Source organism: Carcharodon carcharias, chromosome 16 (genome assembly GCF_017639515.1).
Source record: "Carcharodon carcharias isolate sCarCar2 chromosome 16, sCarCar2.pri, whole genome shotgun sequence".
NCBI classification, from domain to species: domain Eukaryota; kingdom Metazoa; phylum Chordata; class Chondrichthyes; order Lamniformes; family Lamnidae; genus Carcharodon; species Carcharodon carcharias.
Window position 1 is genome coordinate 114,907,789 of NC_054482.1, and position 23,372 is coordinate 114,931,160.

The following is a 23,372-nucleotide window of genomic DNA, read 5'->3' on the forward strand; positions in this document are numbered from 1 at the left end:
TGGATAGCTGGAGTAGCTGTTGAGCTGGAGCTATAGATGTAGCTGGAGCTGTTTGAGCTGTTAAACTATAGCTGGAGCTCTGGGCTGGGAGAGGATGCTGTTTGAACCAGCCATCCAGTCAAGACAGAAAGCTCTTGGGCTGCAGCAAGCAGTTTTATTCTGAATTGGATTTCACAGCAGAGTGGAAGAGGGTAAAGGTCATGTGGTATACCTTTAGTATAGCTGCAGCAGTTTGTCTTGTGTAATATTACTAGATTTCATAGTTAGACATCTATAAGGGGGGGTGGGCTGTGGATTTGACCAAATAGAGGCTCATTTTTCGTAATGTTTTGTAAGACTTACCTTAATTGTGTAACTAATCTTGTGTGCTTAAGTTTTATTTTATTCTTGTTAATTAAAGTTTTACTGTTAATTTTTAAAATCCCAAACATGTCACTGGACCTCTTCCCGCTGAGATCAGTATGTCTTCTTGTTTTCAGATTACGAAGAAAGGGTTGTGGCCCATAAGCCAAGTTTCCCTCTGGGATTTGGTTTGCTCAGCGATTCACACCAGCTGTGGTCATAACACCATCAATGGCAGGCCGCATTTCACACCGCCGGATGCTGGGAATATCATTTCAATACATTTGCATCTAACAATAAGCCCTGCTCCCTGGAATCATCCCCGCCCCCCACGTCAAATTTACCACCCACATTGGTGTGACTCCAGAGTAGCATCCTTCAACAACTGCCTTTGAAAGGTGTGTCCCTGGCAAAGAATGGTTTTAATTCTTCAGAGATTTGTGCATTTGACCATCCTTGCAATACTTATTCACGGGCTCTTGCTAAAATTGGATCCCGATTTTTCCAATTCTTTATCTGTCTCATGCAGACCAGTGAGGAGTCCGGGAAATTCAACACAGAGTACTACCTCCTGAGGTACCGGCACATGTGTAATACTGTCTGGCAAAGGGAGACGACTGAGGGCATCTGCATTTGCTATATGACACCCGGATGGTGCATAAAAGTGTACTCATATGCCAACAAAATTAAAGCCCATCTTTGAATTCCAACAGAGGCTATCATTGGGCTTGTCTTATCTTCATTAAACAAACCCAACAGTTGCTTGTGATCTGACACTAAGGTGGAGTGTCGACTGTGCAAATATTGATGGAACATCTTCACTCCAAATACAATAGATAAGCCCTCTTTTTCAATTTGTGTGGAACCTTTCTCGGCTGCAGAAAGGGTTCTGGATACGTATCCTATCGATCTTTCAGATCCATCCTCCACCTTGTGTGACAGTACTGCTCCCGATCCATAGTGAGCTGCATCACAAGTGAGTATCAGTTCCTCAGATGGGTCATAGTGCACTAGCCGACACGATGAGTGTAAAAGTTTCTTGACTCTTGTGAAGGCTTCCTCTTGCTGTGCCTTCCAGGACCATCTGCGGTTCTTCTTCAATAAGAAGTGTAAAGGGGCCAACACTGTGTATAGATTAGACAAGAATTGACCGTAATAGTTTACCATGCCTAAAAAAGACTTGAGCTCCGTGACGTTGGTAGCAGAGGGCACTTCCTCGATCGCCCTGACTTTCTCCCCTAATGGATGCAACCCTTGGGCATCCACTCGATGACCCAGGTATGTAACTTCCTTTGCTTGGAAAGTGCACTTTTCTTTTTTTAAATGAACGCCAGCCTCCAAAAATCTCTTCAGAACCTCTTCCAGGTTGACCACATGTCCTGCTTCCATCAATCCTGTGATTAGGATGTCGTGCAGGTAACTATAACTCAGGGAAGTCCTTTGGCAGGCTTTCCATGGTTCTTTGGAAAATCGCACATGTAGATGACACACCGAAAGGTAGGCTTGTGTATTGGTACAGACCCTTGTGCATGTTTATAACTTCTTGATATGTTGTCCAGTTCAAGCCGTTGACACGTGTGGCTCATATCCATTTTAGAGTAGGATCTTCCTCCTGCAAGTTTAGCATACAGATCTTCAATCTTTGGGATTGGATATTTGTCTATTTTGCAGCCTTATTCACAATTAATTTATAATCCCCGCAGATGCGAATGGTTTGGTCTGCTTTCATCACAGGGGCTATGGGTGCTGCCCATTCTGAAAATTGCACTGGCTGGATTATTCCTAACTTTTCCAAATGACATAATTCCGCACCTACTTTGTCTTTTAGAGTGTAAGGCACAGGTCTTGCCTTAAAAAACCGAGCTGTTGCTTCAGGGTCCACGTATATTTTAGCTTCTAGACATTTGATTTTCCCCAACTCATCTTGGAATACTCTGTTTTACTGTTTCAGCAACTCTGGAATTCCTCCTGTCCTGACCTGAAAAATTTCCAACCAGTTTAGTTTGATTTCTTTCAACCAATCACGGCCCAGAAGGCTAGCTCCTTCTCCTGTTACAACAATTATTAGCAGCTGAGCTGTCTGTTGCCTGTATGATACAGGTACAGAGGTGATGCCTTTCGTCTGTATTGCTTCTCCTGTGTGTGTTTTTCACTGATCAGCGGTTTTCTCCAAACTCAATGGCCGGATACCTTCTCTGAGGTATTTAAAGGTGTGTTCTCCCACCACTGTGGTCAATGCTCCTGTGTCAGCCTCCATGAGCGGAGGCTTTCCATTCACTTGAAGTGTAACAGTGATTGGTTCAGTTTTCCTGGCCTTCAGATTGTGTAGGGAATAAACATCAGCCTCAGTAACTTCTGGCTCATCCATATTATGCACTTTATTTAACTTGACCTGGTGTCTGAATAGCTGCCTTGATCTAGTCCTGCACTGTTTAATAAAATGCCCTTTTTTGTGGTAGTGGTGGCATTCTGCCTCTTTAAATCTACAGACTTCGGGTACGTGATTTCCCCCACAACGATAACACTTTAACTTCTGGGGTTACTGGTGAGCTGCTTCCAGCGTCTCTTTTTATTTTTCTAGTGGGAGGAACCGTGTCCCGCTTCACTGTAGCCTCCCTGGTCTTTGTGCCACACCCAGCGGCAGGTTCCCGCCCTAACGGCAGAACAGCGCCATGTTACACACTCCGCAGAGCCTGCGAGTCCCTCTCAGCGCTCTCCATTGCTAGCGCTATCTCCATGGAGCGCTTCAGGTCCATCTTAACTTCTGCAAGCAAACGGCGCTGAATGACATCATCGTTTATGCTGCAAAGCAGATGATCTCACAACATGTTGTTTAAGGTATCACCAAAATCATAGCGCTCCATTAACTGATTTAACTTCGCGATGTACATTGCAATCGACTCACTGGGGCCCCTTACCCAAGAGTTAAACTTGAATCTTTGCACGATCGCCGAGGGTTTAGGCTGAAAATGTCCTCCCACGAGGTCTGCTAGCTCAGTGAAGGAACTGGAATTTGGTTCATTCGGAGCCATCATGCTGCAGGTTAGATTTTACATTTTGCTCTCACAGACACTGAGGAGAATTCCTTCTGTTTCTCCTCCTCCATTATTTTGTTAGCTGCAAAGTAGAAACCTAATCGCTCAATGTATTGACCCCACTCCTCGACGGATAAGTTGTACGGGTCAATTCTGCCAAAGAGAGACATTGCTGGTTAGTATAATTCTTTCCTTTCTTCCCTTAAATTATCAGAATACTCACAGTATGCGAGGTGAGGTGCTGCGTTGGTGCTATTTATCCTCATCACCAGTTGTAATAAACCTGGAATGCAGGGCAGGTTTCTTATAAAAAACAGTAAGCTTTATTTGCAGACTCCAGATAAGGCTACATGCCTGTTCTCCCATGCCAAGGCTAGAAAGCTCTGTCCCTGAGATTTCCTGCACTTAGGGCTGATTGGTCTATATAGTCACATGATCCCCATAACAGTAAGAAATGGTTTTACTTACAATCATTACGATCACTTTGGTCTGAAGGTTACACACTGCACAAGGAAGAGGCCCTGGACTGAGACACCTGCCCTTCTCCTGTGTAGGAACCAAGGTTTAGCATCTGAGTGACACGAACACTGTTCATCAGAACAAGGAGCCATAGGCAAAGAGACATTCTTGGGAGTGTAGTTACAAAGTGAATATTATGTACAAGTGTTTAACATCCGTGCCCAGACTGTGCAACTACTGTTCTTAACATTCCTAACCCTGCCGCTACGTCTTGGTGCTCTCCCAACATCCACAGCGGAGGTGGAGGGACCCTGCTGACTGCGACACCCTGTCTGTGATAACCTTGACCGGTGTCCTCTGGAGTGCCGAGACCTAGAGGGCCCCGGCCTGCTTTCGGGGTCCTGCTGTGTGGCAGAGGCACCCTTCTCGGCCTGTGGAGCTGAAGCTGCTGGGGACACAGGGAGAGGGGATTCAGATGGGCTGGACACTCCCAGAGTCACCTGGTGGGTGGTCCCACGGTGTGCATGTGCTGATCCTCCTCCCTATGGGTGCCGTGAGGGCCCCTGGCTGACTCCTTGAGAAAAAGAGAAAGTTTGAGTGAGATCGAGCTGCCCTGCAGCTTGTGTTGACACTGTTGGAGGCCAACTATGGCGTCAGCAATGGAGTTCAGCCTACGCAGCAACCGATGTCCTGGACCAAGGTCTGCATGGTGGCAGCCATCCTACCAGTGTTGACTTCAATGCATTGGCATGTCGGCGCTATCACCTCAGACTGAAGGCAGATGGACTTGTCCATCACCCCTTGCAACCTGAGGAGTGCAGCGGACATCCCTTCCTGATGTTCCCGAGCTTGCCTTTACAGCTCCAGCAACTGAGGTGGGACTGTGTCCAGGGTCTCCTCATCTGACTCACACTCAGCAGATTTCTGGCCTCCAGCAATCCTCTGAGTGCCGGGGACCTGGGAAGTCCCTGCCTCCACTTGCTGTGGATCAGACAGTGCAATCTGCTCACCAGATTGTGACCCCGAGGCTACTCTAGATCTAGGTCCCACCGAGGTGTGTGTCTCTGCGCTGGTGGACGGTGTGGGTGAGCACTGTGACGGGTCTTCAATGAGGGTGTCATCAGATTCTTCTTCCGTGGTGCCTTTGGGATGTGAATCAAGGACCCGGCTGGTGGACCAGATGTGGTTGTCTGGATTAGCTGATTGGCTGCTTCCCAGACGTGCCTGTGAAAGAAGGAGAGATAATTAGTGTATGGCAGGGGGCTGCGGAACAGGGGATCTGACTCACAGCATGGCTGTCTGATGGATGTTGCACTGCTGGATCCTCACTTGGTTGAAGGCCACTGACATCACTGTCAGCGCAGGAACGGTCCAGATCATCACCGGCCAGCTGGATGGCTCTGTTTTTAAAGTCTGTGAGGACCTTGATGTCAGGCATTCCCCCACCAGCCTGTGACCTCTCCCTTTTGTTGTGTACCAGCTTATCCTGCATGAATACAGATGGAGAGAGTGTAAGCAAAACACCTGCCGGGCCAGATGATATGTATGCCTGGTATGTGTGGGTGGTGAGTGGTGCCATGGGTGGGATGAGGACACGATCCACAGGTGAAGGTGTGTGTGAGAGAGTAAATGGTGATGTCCCTTGAACTGGCAGTGAGTGAAATCCCTGTGGATGTGTGATGGGCTTGGAAGTGTGTGAGTTGAGAGTGATGAGAAGAGTGAATTACCCTGGCAGAACAGAGGAGATTATTCATCCTCCTTCGACACTGGATAGCTGTCCTCTTTTGCAGGGCGTTGGCGCTGACCACCACCTCCCATGCTGGATTGGTGACCTTGTTGGCTGGTCTTCGGCCAAAGTTCAGTTAGAGGACTTCACGGCGGGCCTTCACAGTGTCCAGTGGGCACCCAAGGGAGGTATCACTAAATTTGGGAGCAGCATGTGTCCTCCCTTTGGCAGCCATGACTTTCCAGCAGCTTCCGAAAAACTGCCAAAGAGAGAGCCAGCTCTATGCAGGAGCACCCTTTAAACATGGCGTCCGGATTACTGAAGGCCTGAGGTGACAGTGGGGCGGGCGAATCCAACGCTGCCCTGGCAGCGATCCGGCATGTTCTCCAGGAATGAATTATTAAAGAGGTGGGACAGGCTGTGAATGGGATGATACGGCAAGAAAACCCCCCCATTTTGGCCAGCAGGTCGTACTTTTACCCACCCACACCCGCACTGTGCAGTTCTGGGACGACCTTGCCCTATGTTTAGGCCACATGATGGAATGACAGCTGAACATTTACAAGGCTAACAGATATCTCCTGAAAGGTCGAAGAATAAAGCAACAATGCACAGAGTCTCAACATCCTTCATGTCCTAGTGCTACCTCACAATGGAGAAACAATTATTACATTTACAATGCTATCCCTAGAGAATGCGGATCATCTCATTCATATGGCAGAGATTATAACATAGAACATTGAACTGTGGAGTGACGCGAGAGAGTTTCATTAATTCTGTTCCAAACGCAAATAATGAATAAACAATAGCTTCATTTATGCCCAACACAAATAACTTTAGAGTGGACATCACGAGAACTGATTGGCACTGCTGCCATCTGCTCGATAATTCATCATTGAATAGTTTGTTTCAGCTGCAGTGCATTATTTTACTTGGGCTTTCACTGTCAGTTTTAAAAAGAAAATACCGATTACTGTGTGGCGTCTGTGGCCCACCCCAACTTGATCCTGCTAATATGTACAGCATGTTGGCTGACACCTTTTGGGCGTTAACAAAGATAAGGTTAAGATTTTGCTCACATACTAAGATTTGGTATGTGAGCAAAACTGTGGCAGATGGATTTCAACGTGGGTAAGAACAATGTCATCCATTTTGGACAAAAAGAACAGTATTATTTCAGTAATAAAAAGCTCAAAACAGTCGAGTTCCAAAAGAGGTCCTTATGCAGAGGATGATATATGTAGTGGTCAGATTTTTAAAAAGTAATCAAAAAGGCTAATGGAATGTTCACCTTTGTATCTGGAGGGTTAGAATATCACGGGTAGAATGTTTTGCTACAACTATCTAAAACCCTGGTTTTATATATCTGGTTTATGGGTCACATCTGGATCCCAGTGTACAGCTCTGAGTAGCACACTTTAGAAAGGATCTGTTGGAAGTGTGAGGTATACACTTTGGTAGGAAGAATAGAGGCATAGACTATTTTCTAAATGGGGAGAGAATTCAGAAATCTGGAGAGCAAAGGGACTTGGGAGTCCTAGTCCAGGATTCCCTTAAGGTTAACTTGCAGGTTGAGTCGGTAGTTAGGAAGGCAAATGCAATGTTGGCATTTATTTCGAGAGGACTAGAATATAAAAGCAGGGATGTGCTGCTGAGGCTTTATAAGGCTCTGGTCAGACCACATTTAGAATATTGTGAGCAATTTTGGGCCCCGTATCTCAGGAAAGATGTGCTGGCCCTGGAGAGGGTCCAGAGGAAGTTCACGAGAATGATCCCAGGAATGAAAGGCTTAACATATGAGGAACATTTGAGGACTCTGGGTCTATACTCGATGGAGTTTAGAAGGATGAGGGGGGATATGATTGAAACTTACAGAATACTGAAAGCCTGGATAGAGTGGACGTGGGAAAGATGTTTCCATTAGTAGGAGAGACTAGGACCCGAGGACACAGCCTCAGAGTAAAGGGAAGACCTTTTAGAACAGAGATGAGGAGAAACTCCTTTAGCCAGACAGTGGTGAATCTATGGAATTCATTGCCACAGAAGGCTGTGGAGGCCAGGTCATTGAGTGTATTTAAAACAGAGATAGATAGGTTCTTGATTGGTAAGGAGATCAAAGGTTACGGGGAGAAGGCAGGAGAATGAGGTTGAGAAACTTATCAGCCATGATTGAATGGGGAAGCAGACTCAATGGGCCGAATGGCCTAATTTCTGCTCCTATGTCTTATGGAAGCTTTGGCACTAGCGCAGCTCAGATTCACCAGAATCTGAACTTCAAGGGTTCAATTATGAGGAGCTATGAGGACGTAAAATGGGCTTGAATTCCCTGGAACATAGAAGTTGAAGGGGTGATTTGATTGTGGTTTGTAGAATTGAGAGAGGAATTGATAGGGCAGATTGAGAGAAGCTTTTTCCAGTGCAGGGCAGTGGGTGGGGGTGGGGTGGTGGCAGTCTAGGACAAGGAGCCATAAGCTTAAAATCAAACCCAGATCATTTAGGAGTGAAATTTGGAAACACTTCTTCTCTCAAAGGGCAGCAAAAGCAGAGAACACTCTCAATTAACAATATTAAGTGGGAGATTGCTGGATTTTTGCTAGCAAGAGTATTAAGGGTTCTGGAGGCAATGTGGGTGGATCAAATTAGGACACAGATCCACTATGTTTGCACTGAATAACTGAGGGGCTGAATGGCCTCCTCCTCTCCCTATGTAGAAGTGACGTGCATCAGTAAAGGAATGTGCACGAGCCAGAGAGAGAAATCGGAAACCTACAGAAGAACAGAAAAAGAAAGGTGCACCTTACAGAAAGATACTAGAAGAAAGACCGTGAAAGAGTATCAGAAAGAGAGAGCAAGGCAGAGAGAGGGAGAGAGAGAGAGGCTGGAGTACAAACAGACTGAGAATTTGGCACAGAAAAATGCAAAGTGTAAAAGAACAGAGAATTATAGGAGGAAGGAAATATTGGCTAAGATTTTTGTGAGCACTTGAATTTTTATTATGTCGTGGGGACCCAGTAAGACTGCAAAAGGAAAAGGGAAAACGATGAAGTCAGTGACTTGTGACATTATGTGTCTCCTTATTTTCCTCCACTACCCTCACCAAGAATTGTCATAGCTCTGTCTGCATTACAATCATCAGCTATCCTGATTTTGCTGGACTAGCTCTGAACTCCACATGCCTTAGTTAGACCGCATTTGGAGCACAGTGCACAGCCTAGTCTCACTGGGATAGACTTTTGATAGAGAAGGGAGCCAATGGGGGACAGGCAAGGAAGTGGTGTTAAGGCCACAATCAGATCAGCCATGATCCTTATCGAATGGAAGAGCAGGCTCCAAGAGGCACATGGCCTCGTCCTGCTCCTAATTCTTGTGAAGTCAAGAACAGAAGAAATGGGAACAGGGTAGACCATTCGGCCCATCAAGCCTGCTTCTCCATTTATTACAATACTGGTTGACCTTACAGCACAGAAACAGGCCATTCAGTCCATCTGATCCATGCCAATGTTTATGCTCCACATGAGCCTCCTCCCACCCTACTTTATCTCACCCTATTACCATATCCTTCCCCGTCTGTTTATCCAGTTTCCCCTTAAATGTATCTATACTAGTCACCTCACCCCTTCCCTGTAGGAGCGAGTTCCACATTCTCACTACTCTCTGGGTAAAGAGGTTTCATTTCCCCCCGCCCTTTCTTGTATGCCTTGATTAGACCACTTTTGGAGCACTGTGCGCAGTTCTGGTCTCCGTATTGTAAATGGTATTTGGCACTGGAGAAGTTGCAACAAAGAATCACAAGGATGATACCAGAATTGAGGGGATAATATTATCAGGAAAGATCAAACAAGCTGTTGTGTTCTTTTCTTTACATAAAGAAGGCTGAGGGATGACCTGAGAGAGATTTTGATAACTCTAAAGAGGTTATGTAGGGTAGATGTAGAAAAAATGTTTCCATTTGTGGAGGAACTCAAACTGAGGGCACACAGAAACAAAATAGTCACTAAAAATAGGGAATTCAGGTGAAACCTCTTTACCCAGAGAGTAGTGAGAATGTGGAACTCGCTCCTACAGGGAAGGGGTGAGGTGACTAGTATAGATACATTTAAGGGGAAACTGGATAAACAGACGGGGAAGGATATGGTAATAGGGTGAGATAAAGTAGGGTGGGAGGAGGCTCATGTGGAGCATAAACATTGGCATGGATCAGATGGACTGAATGGCCTGTTTCTGTGCTGTAAACTCTTCTGTAGTTTTATGTAAATACATTCTCTACTGCATTAAAATGACATGCCGAAGTGTTTCATAATAGTTTCTTTGAAAGGCAGCTTCTTAAATCATTTCATTGCCATTCCAATAAAGACTGTATGGCACAGCCAATGGTAAGGGCTGAATTGTTCAAATCCCAGAGGGAAACTTGAAACATTTGCCACAACTATTTTTACAATTTGTATGTTTCGAGATGCGGGCTTTGAATTCAGTAATAATAAGACCACCAAGCCTTATAGGTTTTTACAACACTAAATTAAACATTTATTAATAACAGAAATGATTTTAAGCACATACATATGTCTACAAATTACTACAATAATAACTTCTATATCCCCTAATTAATCTGAATCCCAGTTTCATTTCCGTTAAGGCAACAGTAAAACACAGATTTTAAAAGACCCAGGCAAAGAATCATGATATTCTGAACAACTCAATTCAAAGTGAGTTTCCTCAACTTCAGTTCTTTGTCGACTGTGGCTTAAGGCTTAGATGCTGAAGGTGTTTCACACTTGTTAGATCTTAAAATGCCTGCCTTTACACACAGCCTTCTTTCCTTTATACATATTTTCCCCTTTGAATGCAAATTCCCATTGTTTCACTATGTCTTTGGGCTTTACCTCCTTGATCATAAAAAATGATCATGGTACCAATTTTACCAGTAATCTTTGGGAAAAATAAACACACTGTTTCTGAATTTCACCTGGCTGGGTGACACATTTCACCCCTCCTTTGAAAATAATCTAGTTTGGTTTATTTAAAAATGCAGATGTCCTTTTATATCTTACATGCTAAACATCCCCAATGGTTACCTATTTAACATTTCAAACCTGGCTTATCTTTTGTTACGTCAAAGCCTCCAGACCAGCTGCCTTTCATCCAATTAAATCTCACATGCCCCACACACACACACACACACACACACACAGACGCAGATACCACTATTTTCCAATAAATTCCAATAACATTATTATGTCTTTCTGACAAGACACACTGTTAACATACATAGAATCACTTCGAAATTACAGAACAGAAACAGGCCATTCGGCCCAATAAGTCCTTGCTGGTGTTTCTGCTCCGGACGAGCCTCCTCCCACCCCTCTTCATCTCACCCTATCAGCATATCCTTCTATTCCTTTCTCCCTCATGTGTTTATCCAGCTTCCCCATAAATGTATCTGTACCATTCACCCCAACTACTCCCCGTGGTATTGAGTTGCACATTCTCATCATTCTCTGGGTAAAGAAGTTTCTCCTGAATTACCCTATTGGATTTATTAGTGCCTTTCTTATAGTTATAGCCCCTAGTTTTGAACTCCCCAAACAAATGGAAACATTTCTCTACGTCTAACCATATTGAACATTTTCACAAGGGCCTTTTAAAGACCTTTAAACCATTCTTTGCATTTAAGCACTTTTTAAACTTCATTTTATACAATTAAATTTTAAATGTAATTGCAGTAAGATTTACAGTGATCTATTTTCTCTTTTCTACAGAAAAGGCCCAGTTGCACCTTACAAAGAGTAAAGGGGAAACTTCAGAGTATGGCAACATGGACGTTCCCTCAAGCAGGGATCTGACAAACCTGACTGAAATTAACACCTTCTTGTTTATTGGTACTGAAGTAAGTCTGATTAACCTGAACCTTGATTATTTGTTTGTCAAGGGCAGTAAGTTTCCCAGTACTATACCGCTCATGAGAAGGTAACAGGCCAGTTGACTTAGAAACAGAAGGTGCTGGAAAAACCTCAGCAGGTCCGGCAGCATCTTTATTTATTCTTTCATGGGATGTGGGCATTGCTGGCAAGGCCAACATTTGTTGCCATCCCTAATTTCCCTTGAACTGAGTGGTTTGCTAAGTAGTCAATCACATTGCTGTAGGCCTGGAGTCACCTGTAGGCCAGACCAGGTAAGGATGGCAGATTTCCTTCTGTAAAGGACATTAGTGAGCCAGATGTCTTTTTACTATAGTCGATGGGAATTTCGCAAAACGCTTACCATTACTGAAATGAGCTATCAATTCCAGATTTTATAAACTGAGTTTATATTCTACTGTCTGCTGTGGTGAGATTTGAGCCTGTGTCCCATAGTCTGGGCTTCTGGATTACTAGACCGATAACCTTACCACTATACTACCATCTCACTCATTGGTGGAAAGAGAAACAGTGTTAGCATTTTGAGTTCAGTATGACTCTTCTTCAGTACTGAGTTAACCTGTTAACTGGGTTAACATTAACTGAGTTACAAAGAGTCATATCAGACCCAAAATGTTAACTCTGTTTCTCTCTTCACAGATGCTGCCAGACCGGCTGAGTTTTTCCAGCACTTTCTGTTTTTTATTTCAGATTTCCAACATCTGCAGTATTTTATTTTTATGTGAGAGGTCAGTTGGTTTGTCTTTGTGAACTGTGATTTATTTCAAACAGGAGTGAGGAACCTTTATCTTATCAAGGGTCACCCGCACACACATAGATAAGATCAATCGTGGGCCACACACATAAAAAGCAACTTAATTCATTTTTCTTGAGAGAGAATACAGAAAAGCTCAATTCGCCCACTGCTCTAAAGTGATGGCCAAGTTTGCTTTTCCTTAATGAGCAGCACAGCTTATGTGTCTCAATCACAGCACTCCGGAAATTCAGCCCAACATTTTGCTTGCTTTCCTTTCCCATTCTCTCTCCCTGTATCTGTCTCTGTCTCTCTCGCTCTTTCACTCTCCATCCCTCTCCTTTCCCACTCTGTCTCACCCCAAACCAGCCACCTATCCTGGAAAGGATTGTTTCTCTGTTGTCAGATCCATCCGGGGAATGAACATCTCCAAGTTGAGATCATTTAGCACACTGACTGTCCTATTGAAAAGTAGATAACATAACAGGAAGTTATTAGAAGTGGATAAAGAATACCAAAGTATGTGTTTGTCTTCTTTCTGTTCCATGGTATAAAAGTAATTTTTCCTGCCCTCCTTTATTCTCCTCTTCCCCTACAGCACACATCATTCTGACCAGCCTAGCCATGGTTGATCTAGAGATCTGTTCTCAGATCTTTCCTATTAAGGCTATTGAGTTGGCCAGTCACTGTGGATGTCCAGGGTACTCACACTTCACCACCCGATAGGCAGCTGGTAGCAGCCTGTCCCCACCCCCGCTCCTGATCCTGGATCTCGGGCCTTGCTCTCTCCCCACAGCCTACGCCTCCAGTGACTGCACCCGAGGCTCAGGCAACAGGACATGGCAGTGGCTGGCCCAGAATGCAGCGCGTGGGAGGATGGGGAGGGGGATTTCCACCCCTGATTTAACAGAATATAGACAGCATCATTTTTACTGTTGGCTGTTGACAGCGATCAATCTCTTATCAGTGAGTCTACAACAGACCCAGACATGAGGTGAGGAAAACCCCCAGTGCTGAAGAGCCTTGGGAACTAGAGGTACAAATTTGCGGGTGGCTCTCAAGCATGTTAAATTCACCACGTCTCCAGTTACTCAGATACTGAAGCCCAAAATGTTAATTTCTGGGAGAACTCGATCGAATTTGCACTTGAATGATTCAATACTAACAGCTTCCCTCATCTCCCTAGAGAGCCTGTTCCATAGTCGCTCAATGAGACATTGGACTCAAACTTCAATCCCAAAAACTGATGGGTTGTGTCAGTGGTTGGAATGTAAAAAACCTAGCAAACAATCTGAATCTTCTTCAACCCACTCACGAGGAGCGAGTGGCCAATCCACTTGTGCAAAGCGTGGTGTTTACTTATATTTAATAACGAGGCTGCCTGCTTTCATTTTAACAGTCCTTCTATTTTAACTACAGGCCGCCAAGTTCCCTCAACCTTGGGAAACCTGGCAGCTGAAAAAAACGAGAGGGACTGAATTCAAGAGGTAAGTGTCTTTACAGCACTGCTTGTGGGCCAGGGGGAGCGGGAGGGTTTACTCTGCGCCCAGCACACCATGCAGTAAACTCATCACTGGGAGGAGAGGAACTTGAAACTCAACAACGCAAACACAAAAACAAAATACTGCAAATGCTGGAAATCTGGAATAAAGAAAACAGAAAGTGCTGGAAATGTTCAGCATCTTTGGAGGGAGAGAAAAATGGAGTTAACATTTCAGCTTGATGAGTTCGAATCTCAACAAGTTGCATCCCACAAATTCAATTTCTCCCTTTAAAGTCTGAATACTCCATTCAAACATGACTCCATTCAAACTTTCTGCACAGTTGTCATCAGTCCAAATTTAATAAAAGAGGAATGAGTAGGTAGATAGTGTGGAGTTTTGGAATTCTCTCTTTGGAGGGTGGGGGGAGGTGTTGGAGAAACTTTACAAAGCTGACAATCAGGTGAGTAAATAAGTGGAGTAGTATCCACCTCAAAGCTGATTGTACAATGCACCGTTTTGATGGCCAAGTTAGCCTTTTCATGTTCCACCTGTTCTTCTACCATTAAGTTGCATTTCCATAGCGCCTTTAACGTAATGAAATGGCCCAAGGCGCTTTGTCGTCGTCAGAGGCAGCGGCGATCGGTCCATCAGAATCGAGGATGACATCCATCAGGCTTGGTGAGACTTCAGATGACTGAGTCCCCAGGTTGGTTTCCTTCTCCTTCCTCTGCCCCCGCCGTTCAGCCTCGCTGTCGAGTCGCTGAGCCTCGAGGTGGCTTGCGCCTTGATGGACCAGGTGGTGCCATGCCGAGCGATCGACAGCATTCTCCTCCCAGTCAGCGGTGTTAGTGCCTCCATGCTTTAGGGCAACCTTGAGCATATCCTTGTACCTTTTCCTTTGGCCACCCTTTGAATGTTGGCCAACGGGGAGTTGTGAAATGAGAACCTGCCGAGGGAGGTGATTTCCAGGCATCCGGATGCAATGGCCCGTCCATCGGAGTTGGTTGCAGAGGAGTAGGGCTTCAATGCTGGCAGGCACAGCTTCATGGAGGACGCTTGCGTTAGTCCGGCGGTCCTCCCATTTGATCCCCAGGATTTGACGCAAGCACCTTTGAGGGAAGCTCTCAAGGATCTTAATGTGGCATCGGTAGACAGTCCATGTTTCACTGCAGTAGAAGAGGATGGTCGACACAACAACTTTATAAATGAGAACCTTTGTTGACTTCCAAAGGTCCCTGTTGTCAAAGACACGTTGGCGCAGCTTGAGGAAGGCAGCGCTGGCACAACAGACTCGGTGTTGGACATCCTCATTGATGGTAGTCCCTTGGGGAGAGGTGGCTGCCGAGATAAGGGAAGTGCTGCACATACTCCAGAGCCACCCCATCTATGTTCAAGAAGGGACGGGGACAAAAAGCAGGAAACTATAGGCCAGTCAGCCTAACATTTGGCATTGGGAAAATGCTAGAGTCCATTATTAAGGAAGAAATAGCAGGACATTTAAAAAAGCTTAATGCAATCAGAGTCAACATAGTTTTGTGAAAGGGAAAATCATGTTTGACAAATTTGCTAGAGTTCTTTGAGGATATAGCAGGCAGAGTTGATAAAGGGGAACTGGTAGATGTAGTGTATTTGGATTTCCAGAAGGCATACAATAAGGTGCCACATAAAAGGTTATTGCGCAAGATAGGAGCTCACAATATTGGGGGTAATGTACTAGCTTGGATTGAGGATTAGTTAACACGTAGAAGACAGAGATTCAGGATTAATGGGTCTCTTTCAGGTTGTAAAGATAACTATTGGGGTGCCATAAGGATCAGTCCTAGGGCCTCAATTATTTATTATCTATATTGATGACCTGGAGGAAGGGGCGGAGTGTAATGTATCCAAATTTGCTGATGATACAAAAATAAGTGGGAGGGCATGTTCTGATGAGGACACAGGGAATCTGCAAGGGGATGTGGACAGGTTGAGTGAGTGGGCAAAAACTTGGCAGATGGAGTTAATGTAGGAAAATGTGAGGTCATGCACTTTGGTAGGAAGAATCAAAAGGCAGACTATTATTTAAATGGAGAGAGACTCCAAAAAATTGCAGCACAGAGGGATCTGGGTGTTCTTGTGCCTGAAACACAAAATGTTAGCATGCAGGTGCAGCAAGTAATTAAAAAGGCAAATGGAATTTTGGCCTGTATTGCTAGGGGGTTGGAGTTTAAAAATAGGGAAGTCTTGTTACAACTGTACAGGGTGTTGGTGAGGCCACACCTGGAGTACTGTGTATGGTTTTAGTTCCCATATTTAAGAAAGGATATACTGGCATTGGAGGCAATTCAAAAGAGATTCACTGGGCTGATTACTGGGATGAAGGGGTTGACTTATCAAGAACAGCTAAACAGATTAGGCCTTTATTCATTAGAGTTTAGAAGAATGAGGGGTGATCTCATTGAAATGTACAGGATTCTGAGGGGGCTTGACAGGGTAGATGTTGAGAAGATGTTTCCACTTGTGGGGGAATCTCGAACTAGGGGACATAGTTACAGAATAAGGGGTCACTCATCTCACTGAGATGCGAAGGAATTTCTTCTCTCAGAGGGTAGTGAATGTTTGGAATCCTCTACCCCAGAGAGTTGTGGAGGCTAGATCACTGAAAGTATTTAAAGATAAGGTAGATAGATTTTTGAAATATCGGGGATTTGAGGGCTGTGAGGAGCTGGCACAAAAGAGGAGTTGAGGCCTGGGGTAAATCAATCATGATCTTATTAAATGGTGGGACCAGCTTGTGGGACTGAATAGTTTACTCCTCTTATTTCTTATGTGGATGGGGCAGGGGATGCTCAACTGGCCCAGGAAAGGTTGGTGAAGGACCCTCGTTTGGTGATGTTTAAGGAAAGGTCAAGCCTCTTATATGAGGTGTTGAAGAGGTCAAGCGCCTTTGCATGTCCTGTACAGAGTGAGCCATCACAGCAGTCATCCACACACTGAAGGGCGTGGATGTCCACCCTGGTGGGAGTTTTGTTTCTGTCCAGAAGCAACCAAGACTGAAGAGCTTCCCATCCAGACAATACTGAATGCTGACACCAGGTGGTAGGTCATTCCAGATGAGGTGGACGATGACAGTCAGGTAAATGGTGAACAACGTGGATAGGGCAATTACACAACCTTGTTTGACCCTGGTCCAGGTGGGAAAGGTGTCAGTTTCAGATCCTCCACTCAGGACAGTGGTGGTCATGTTGTCAGTCAGCAGCCTAAGGAACATTGTAAAACAACGTACGATACCGGGTCACTTTAGGAGATATTAGGGCAGGTGACAAAAAACTTGATCTAAAAGGTAAGTGTTACAGGGCATCTTAAAGGAGAAGAGAGAAGTAGTGAGGCAGAGGTTAAAAGAGGGAATTCCTGGCAAGATGAAGGCATGGCTGCCAGTGGTGGATTGATTAAAATGGGAGGTGGTTAAGATGCCAGAATTGGAGGAGCGCAGGAGAGTTGTCAGGATGGGGGAGATTAACAGAGATAGGGAGGGGTGAGGCCATGAAGGGAATTGAAAGCAAGGATGGGAATTTTAAAATCAAGGTGTTGTTGGAACAGGTTCAAATAGAATATGTAACATTGAGCATCTGTGGGTAGAAACTTGGTTGAAAATATACAATTCATTTTGGATCCCTTAGGATGGAGAGGTTACTTCTGTAGACTGGCAAGTTGAAAAAGACATGGATACTGGAAAAATGACCAGTAAGTATACATTTCACAATACTCCAAAATATTGGAAAACATTACTGTCAAATGAAACTTTCTAAATCCTCTGTGTCTTGAAGTCTTGTTCATGCTTTGGAAAGGATGATTTATGGCACGGTAAAAGCACAGTGTTAACAACAATCAAATGTAATCAAAAAATTGATAAAACTGAAAATTCTTGAAATGTGACCAGGGATTCAGCAGGTCTGTCAGTATCAGCGATGGGAAAGAACCAGTCAGTGGTTCAGATTGGGTGGGACATTTTGTCAGAACTGATAAAGGAAAGAAACTCTTTTTAAAAACTCTTTTAAAAGGGTCAAATTGGCATCAATTGATTTGTAAATGTGCAATTTCTGGCTGATTTGGGCAGTACTGTATACACCAGTCAATCTCATGGTGACATCAAATATGGAAAGAAAAGTCCTAAACAATGACAAGAGTTTATATTTATGTAGTGCCTTTTATGTAATGAAAGGAAGTCTTGTGGTACAGTGGTAATGTCCCCACCTCTGGGCTAGAAACTGTGGGTTCAAGTCCCACTTCAGGACTTGATGACCACGTAAGTTACATTTGTAACATGGCCAAACAGGTTGATTAGCAGCCTGAAAATCTGCCTGATGGCAGTGGGAGAGTTTTCTAGTCAGCCATACTGCAGAAGGCAATGGCAAACCACAGCAGTACTTTGGCAAGCATAATCATGGACCAATCAATGGAAGTCCATGGTTACCAACTCCCTCTTAGACCATGGTATCTGAAGGATGAGTGAATGTAATGAAATGTCCCAGGGCCCTTCACAGGAGCATTAGAAACAAAATTTGACACTGAGCTACATAAGGAAATAGGTTTTAAGAAGTCCCTTATAAGAGGAATGTGTGAGCAGAGAAGTAGATTACGATATCTTAACCAGTATAGGGTGCTCTCTCTGGATTTGTGCTTTTACCATGTTGAGTTTGTAGCCTGAGAGTATCATTTAATTTTATGTGTACACGTTTTTAGAACCATAAAGGTTTACAGCGCAGAGGGAGATCATTATTCGAGCAATTTCACACAGACATTGAAGGAAGACGTAGCCAATAAATAAATTAAATTCTGCAGGCTTTAACTTAATTCATTAATTGATAGTTGGCAAGTGATTCATTATTTAATTTATTTGCAAGCAGTTGGTCTGCAGACTCACTGAACTATTTAATTGTTTAGTGGTCTTTGCACATCAGTTCAATCTTGCATTTATAAACTACAAATGCTGTGAGGGAAACCAGGCACTTGAAGATTTGCTAAATTAATTTATACCTACCAACAAACAACCTTTTATTTATTTAGTGTTCATCTAGCAGCTGACCAGGTGCCTGCATTTGATTTATTTTCATGTTTTTCTCACACCAACATTACACATGCGCTTATGTTGTTTGAGGCAGTGGGATAGTGGTTATGTCACTGGACTAGTAAGCTAAAGACCTAGGATAATGTTTTGGGGACATGGGTTCAAATCCCACCACAGCAGCTGGTGGAATTTAAATTCAATTAATAAATTTGGAATATAAAGTTAGTCTCATAAAAATGTCCTTTAGGAGAGGAAATCTGCTGTCCTTACCTGGTCTGGCCTACATGTGACTGCAGACCCTCAGCAACGTGGTTGACTCTTAACTGCCCTCTGAAATGGTCTAGCAAGCCATTCAGTTGTATCAACCACTACAAAGTCTAATAGGACCGAAACCAGACAGATCTCCTGGCATCGACCGAGGCACCGGAAATGACAACGGCAGACTCAGCCCTGTTGACCCTGCAAAGTCCTCCTTACTAATATCTGGGGGTCTGTGCCAAAATTGGAAAGCTGCCCCACATTCTGGACAAGCAACAGTCTGACATAGTCACATTCGTGGAATCATACTTTACAGATAATGCCCCAAACATCCCCATCCCTAGACAGACCCACCAGAGGTGGCGGTAAGGTGTTTTACAGTCAGGAGGGAGTTGCCCTGGAGTCTTCAACATTGACTCCAGACCCCATGAAATCTCATAGCATCAGGTCAAACATGGGCAAGGAAACCTCCTGCTGATTACCATGTACTGTACCGTGGTTGATGAATCAGTGCTCCTCCATGTTGGACACCATTTGGAGGAAGCACTGAGGGTGGCAAGGGCACAGAATATACTCTGGGTGGGGGACTTCAATGTCAATTACCAAGACTGGCTCTATAGCACCAGTACTGACAGACTTGGCCAAGTCCTAAAGGACATAACGGCTGGACTGTGTCTGCAGCAGGTGATGAGGAAACCAACAGGAGGGAAAAACTTTATTGACTTCATACTCACCAATCTACCTGTCGCAGATGCATCTGTCCATGCCAGTATCGGTAGGAGTGACCACCGCACAGTCCTTGTGGAGACAAAGTCCCACCTTCACATTGAGGATACCCTCCATTGTGTTGTGTGGCACTACCATCGTGCTAAACGGGATATATTTTGAACAGATCTAACAACTCAAAACTGGGCATCCATGAGATGCTGTGGGCCATCATCAGCTGCAGAATTGTACCCAAACACAATGGGCAACCTCATGGCCCGGCATATCCCCCACTCTACCATTACCGCCAAGCCAGGGGATCAAGCCTGGTTCAATGAAGAGTGCAGGAGGACATTCCAGGAGCAGCATACCTAAAAGCTACGACACAGGACTACTTGCATGCTGAACAGCAGAAGCAGAGCGACAGACAGAGCTAAATGATCCCACAACCAACAGGACAGATCTAAGTTCTACAACTATCCCCATCTTTAATGACGAGGGAGCCCAACACATCGGTACAAAAGATAAGGCTGAAGCACTTGCAACCATCTTCAGCCAGAAATGCCGAGTGGATGATCCATCTCGGCCTCCTCTAGAGGTTCCCAGCATCACAGGTGCCAGTCTTTAGCCGATTTGATTCACTCCACATGATATAAAGAAATGGCTGAAGACACTGTACGCAACAAAGGCTCTGGGGCCTGACAACATTCCGGCAATAGTACTGAAGACTTGTGCTCCAGAACTTGTCGTGCCCCTAGCCAAGCTGTTCCAGTACAGCTACAACACTGACATCTACCCGGCTATGTGGAAAATTGCCCAGTTATGCCAAAATCCAACCCGACAAATTACTGCCCCATCAGTCTACTCTAGATCATCAGCAAAGTGATGGGAGGTATCACTAACAGTTCTGTCAAATGGCACTTACTCAGCAATAACCTGCTCATTGATCCCCAGTTTGGGTTCCACCAGGGCCACTCAGCTCCTGACCTCATTACAGCCTTGGTTCAAACACGGACAGAAGAGCTGAACTCCCGAGGTGAGGTGAGAGTGACTGCCCTCGACATCAAGGCGGCATTTGACTGAATGAGGCATCATTGGAGCCCTAGCAAAACTGGAGTCAATGGGAATCAGGGGGAAAACTCTCTGCTGGTTGGAGTCATTGCTAGCACAAAGGAAGATGGTTGTGGTTGTTGGAGGTCAGTCATCTCAGCTCCAGGACATCACAGCAGGAGTTCCTCATGGTAGTATCCTTGGCCCAACCACCTTCAGCTGCTTCATCAATGACCTTCCTTCCATCGTAAGGTCAGGAGTGGTGATGTGCAATCATCAATGAACAATGTTCAGCACTATTTGTGACTCCTCAGATACTGAAGCAGTCTGTGTCCAAATGCAGCAAGACCTGGACAATATCCAGGCTTGGACTTACAAGTGGAAATAACATTCATGCCACACAAGTGCCAGGCAATGACCATCTCCAGCAAGAGAGAATCTAACTACTGTCCCTTGACATTCAATGGCATTACCTTCACTGAATCCCCCACTGCCAACATCCTAGGGGTTTCCATTGGCCATTAACTGAATTGGACTAGCCATATAAATATTGTGGCTACAACAGCAGGTAAGAGGCTAGGAATCCTGCAACAAGTAACTCACCTCCTGACTTCTCAGGGGCAGCTTGTGATATGATCATACGAGCAAATGAACAAGGAGCAGGTGTAGGCCATTCAGCCCCTCGAGCCTGTTCCACCATTAATAAGATCATGGCTGATCTGATAGTAACCCCAAATCTGCATCCCAACTGCCCCTGATAACCTATCAACCCCTTGCTTACCAAGAATCTATCCCCCTCTGCCTCAAAAATATTCAAAGACACTGCTTCCACCAACTTTTCAGGAAGAGAGTTCCAAAGACCCATGACCGTCAGAGAAAAAAATTTGCCTCATCTCCATTTTAAATGGGTGACTCCTTATTTTTAAACAGTGGCCCCTAGTTCTGGATTCTCCCACAAGAGGCAACATCTTCTCCACATTCTCCCCATCAAGACCCCTCAGGATCTTATATGTTTCAATCAAGCCCCCTCTTACTCTAAATTCCAGTGGCTACAAGCCTAACCTGTCCAATCGTTTCTCATAAGACAACCTGTCCATTCGCGGTATTAGTCTGGTAAATCTTCTTTGAACTGCTTCCAACGCATTAACATCCTTCCTTAAATAAGGTGACCAATACTGTACACAGTACTCCAGATGTGGTCTCACCAATGCCCTGTACAACTGAAGCATAACCTCCCTACTTTTGTATTCAGTTCCACTTGCAATAAATGATACCATTCTATTAGCTTTCCTAATTACTTGCTATACCTGCATACTAGCCTTTTGCGATTCATGCAATAAGGCACCCAGATCCCTCTGCATCTCAGAGCTCTGCAATCTCTCATCATTTAGATAATATGCCTCTCTTTTATTCTTCCTGCCAAAATGGACAATTTTACATTTTCCCGCAATTTACTCCATTTGCCAGAACTTTGCCCACTCACTTAACCTATCTGTATCTGTTTGTAGCCTCATTATGTCCTCTTCACAACTTTCTTTCCTACCTATCTTTGTGTCATCAGCAAATTTGGCAACCATCCCTTCAATCCCTTCATCTAACTCATTTACATAAATTGTAAACAGTTGAGGTCCCAGCACTGATCCCTGTGGCACACCGCTCGTTACATCTTGCCAACCTGAAAAAGACCCATTTATGCCTACTCTCTGCTTCCTTTTAGCCAGCCAATTTTCTATTCATGCCAATACGTTACCCCCTATACCATGCTTCTTTAATAATATCTTCTAACAATTTCCCTATGACAGACTTTAAGCTAACAGGCCTATAGTTTCCCACTTTCTGTCTCCCTCTGCTTTTGAATAATGGAGTTACATTTGCTGTCTTCCAATCTAATGGGACCTTCCCCGAATCTAGGGAGTTTCGGAAAATTAAAACCCATGCATCAACTATCTCACTAGCCATTTCTTTTAAGACCCTAGGATGAAATCCATCAGGACCCGGGGCACTTATCAGCCTGCAGCTCCAACATTTCGCTCAGTACCACTTCTCTAATGACTGTAATTTTCCTGAGTCCTTCCCTCCCTTCCATTTCCTTATTTATAGCTGCTTCTGGGATGTTACTTGCTTCATCTATAGTGAATATACTGATTCAAAATACCTGTTCAATTCATCTGCCATTTCCTTGTTTTCCTTTATTAATTCCCCAGATGCACTTTCTGTAGACCAACGCTCACTTTGTTAACTCATTTCTTTTTAAAATATTCATAGAAACTGTTCTGTTTTTATATTTCTGGCTCGCTTTCTCTTGTTTATCTCTAATTTTTTCCTCGTTATTAATCTTTTAGTCATCTTTTGATGTTCCTTATGTTCTGTCCAATCTTCTGGCCTTTCACCTATCTTTGCACAATTCTTTAAGCTTGATACTATCTTTAACCTTTCTAGTTAACCACGGATGGTGTGTCCCTCCCTTGGACTTTATCTTACTCGTTGGAATGTATCTATTCTGTGTATTCTGAAATATCCCCTTAAATGTTTGCCACTGCATCTCTATTGACCTATATCCCTTAACCTAATTTGCCAATTCACTTTAGCCAGCTCTGCTTTACTGTTGATTTACTGTT

At 44.4% G+C, this 23,372-nt stretch overlaps 1 protein-coding gene across 1 annotated transcript in view; it reads left to right on the top strand.

Annotated features, from left to right (window-relative positions):
• dnai3 (dynein axonemal intermediate chain 3) overlaps positions 1-23,372 on the top strand; it is a 121,316-nt gene that overhangs the window by 77,521 nt on the left and 20,423 nt on the right. The window contains exons 16-20 of the mRNA XM_041207850.1: positions 480-499; positions 872-940; positions 1,684-1,707; positions 11,345-11,446; positions 17,354-17,417. Of these exons, the coding sequence (XP_041063784.1) occupies positions 480-499; positions 872-940; positions 1,684-1,707; positions 11,345-11,446; positions 17,354-17,417 (279 nt within the window). The remainder of the gene's footprint in view (positions 1-479; positions 500-871; positions 941-1,683; positions 1,708-11,344; positions 11,447-17,353; positions 17,418-23,372) is intronic.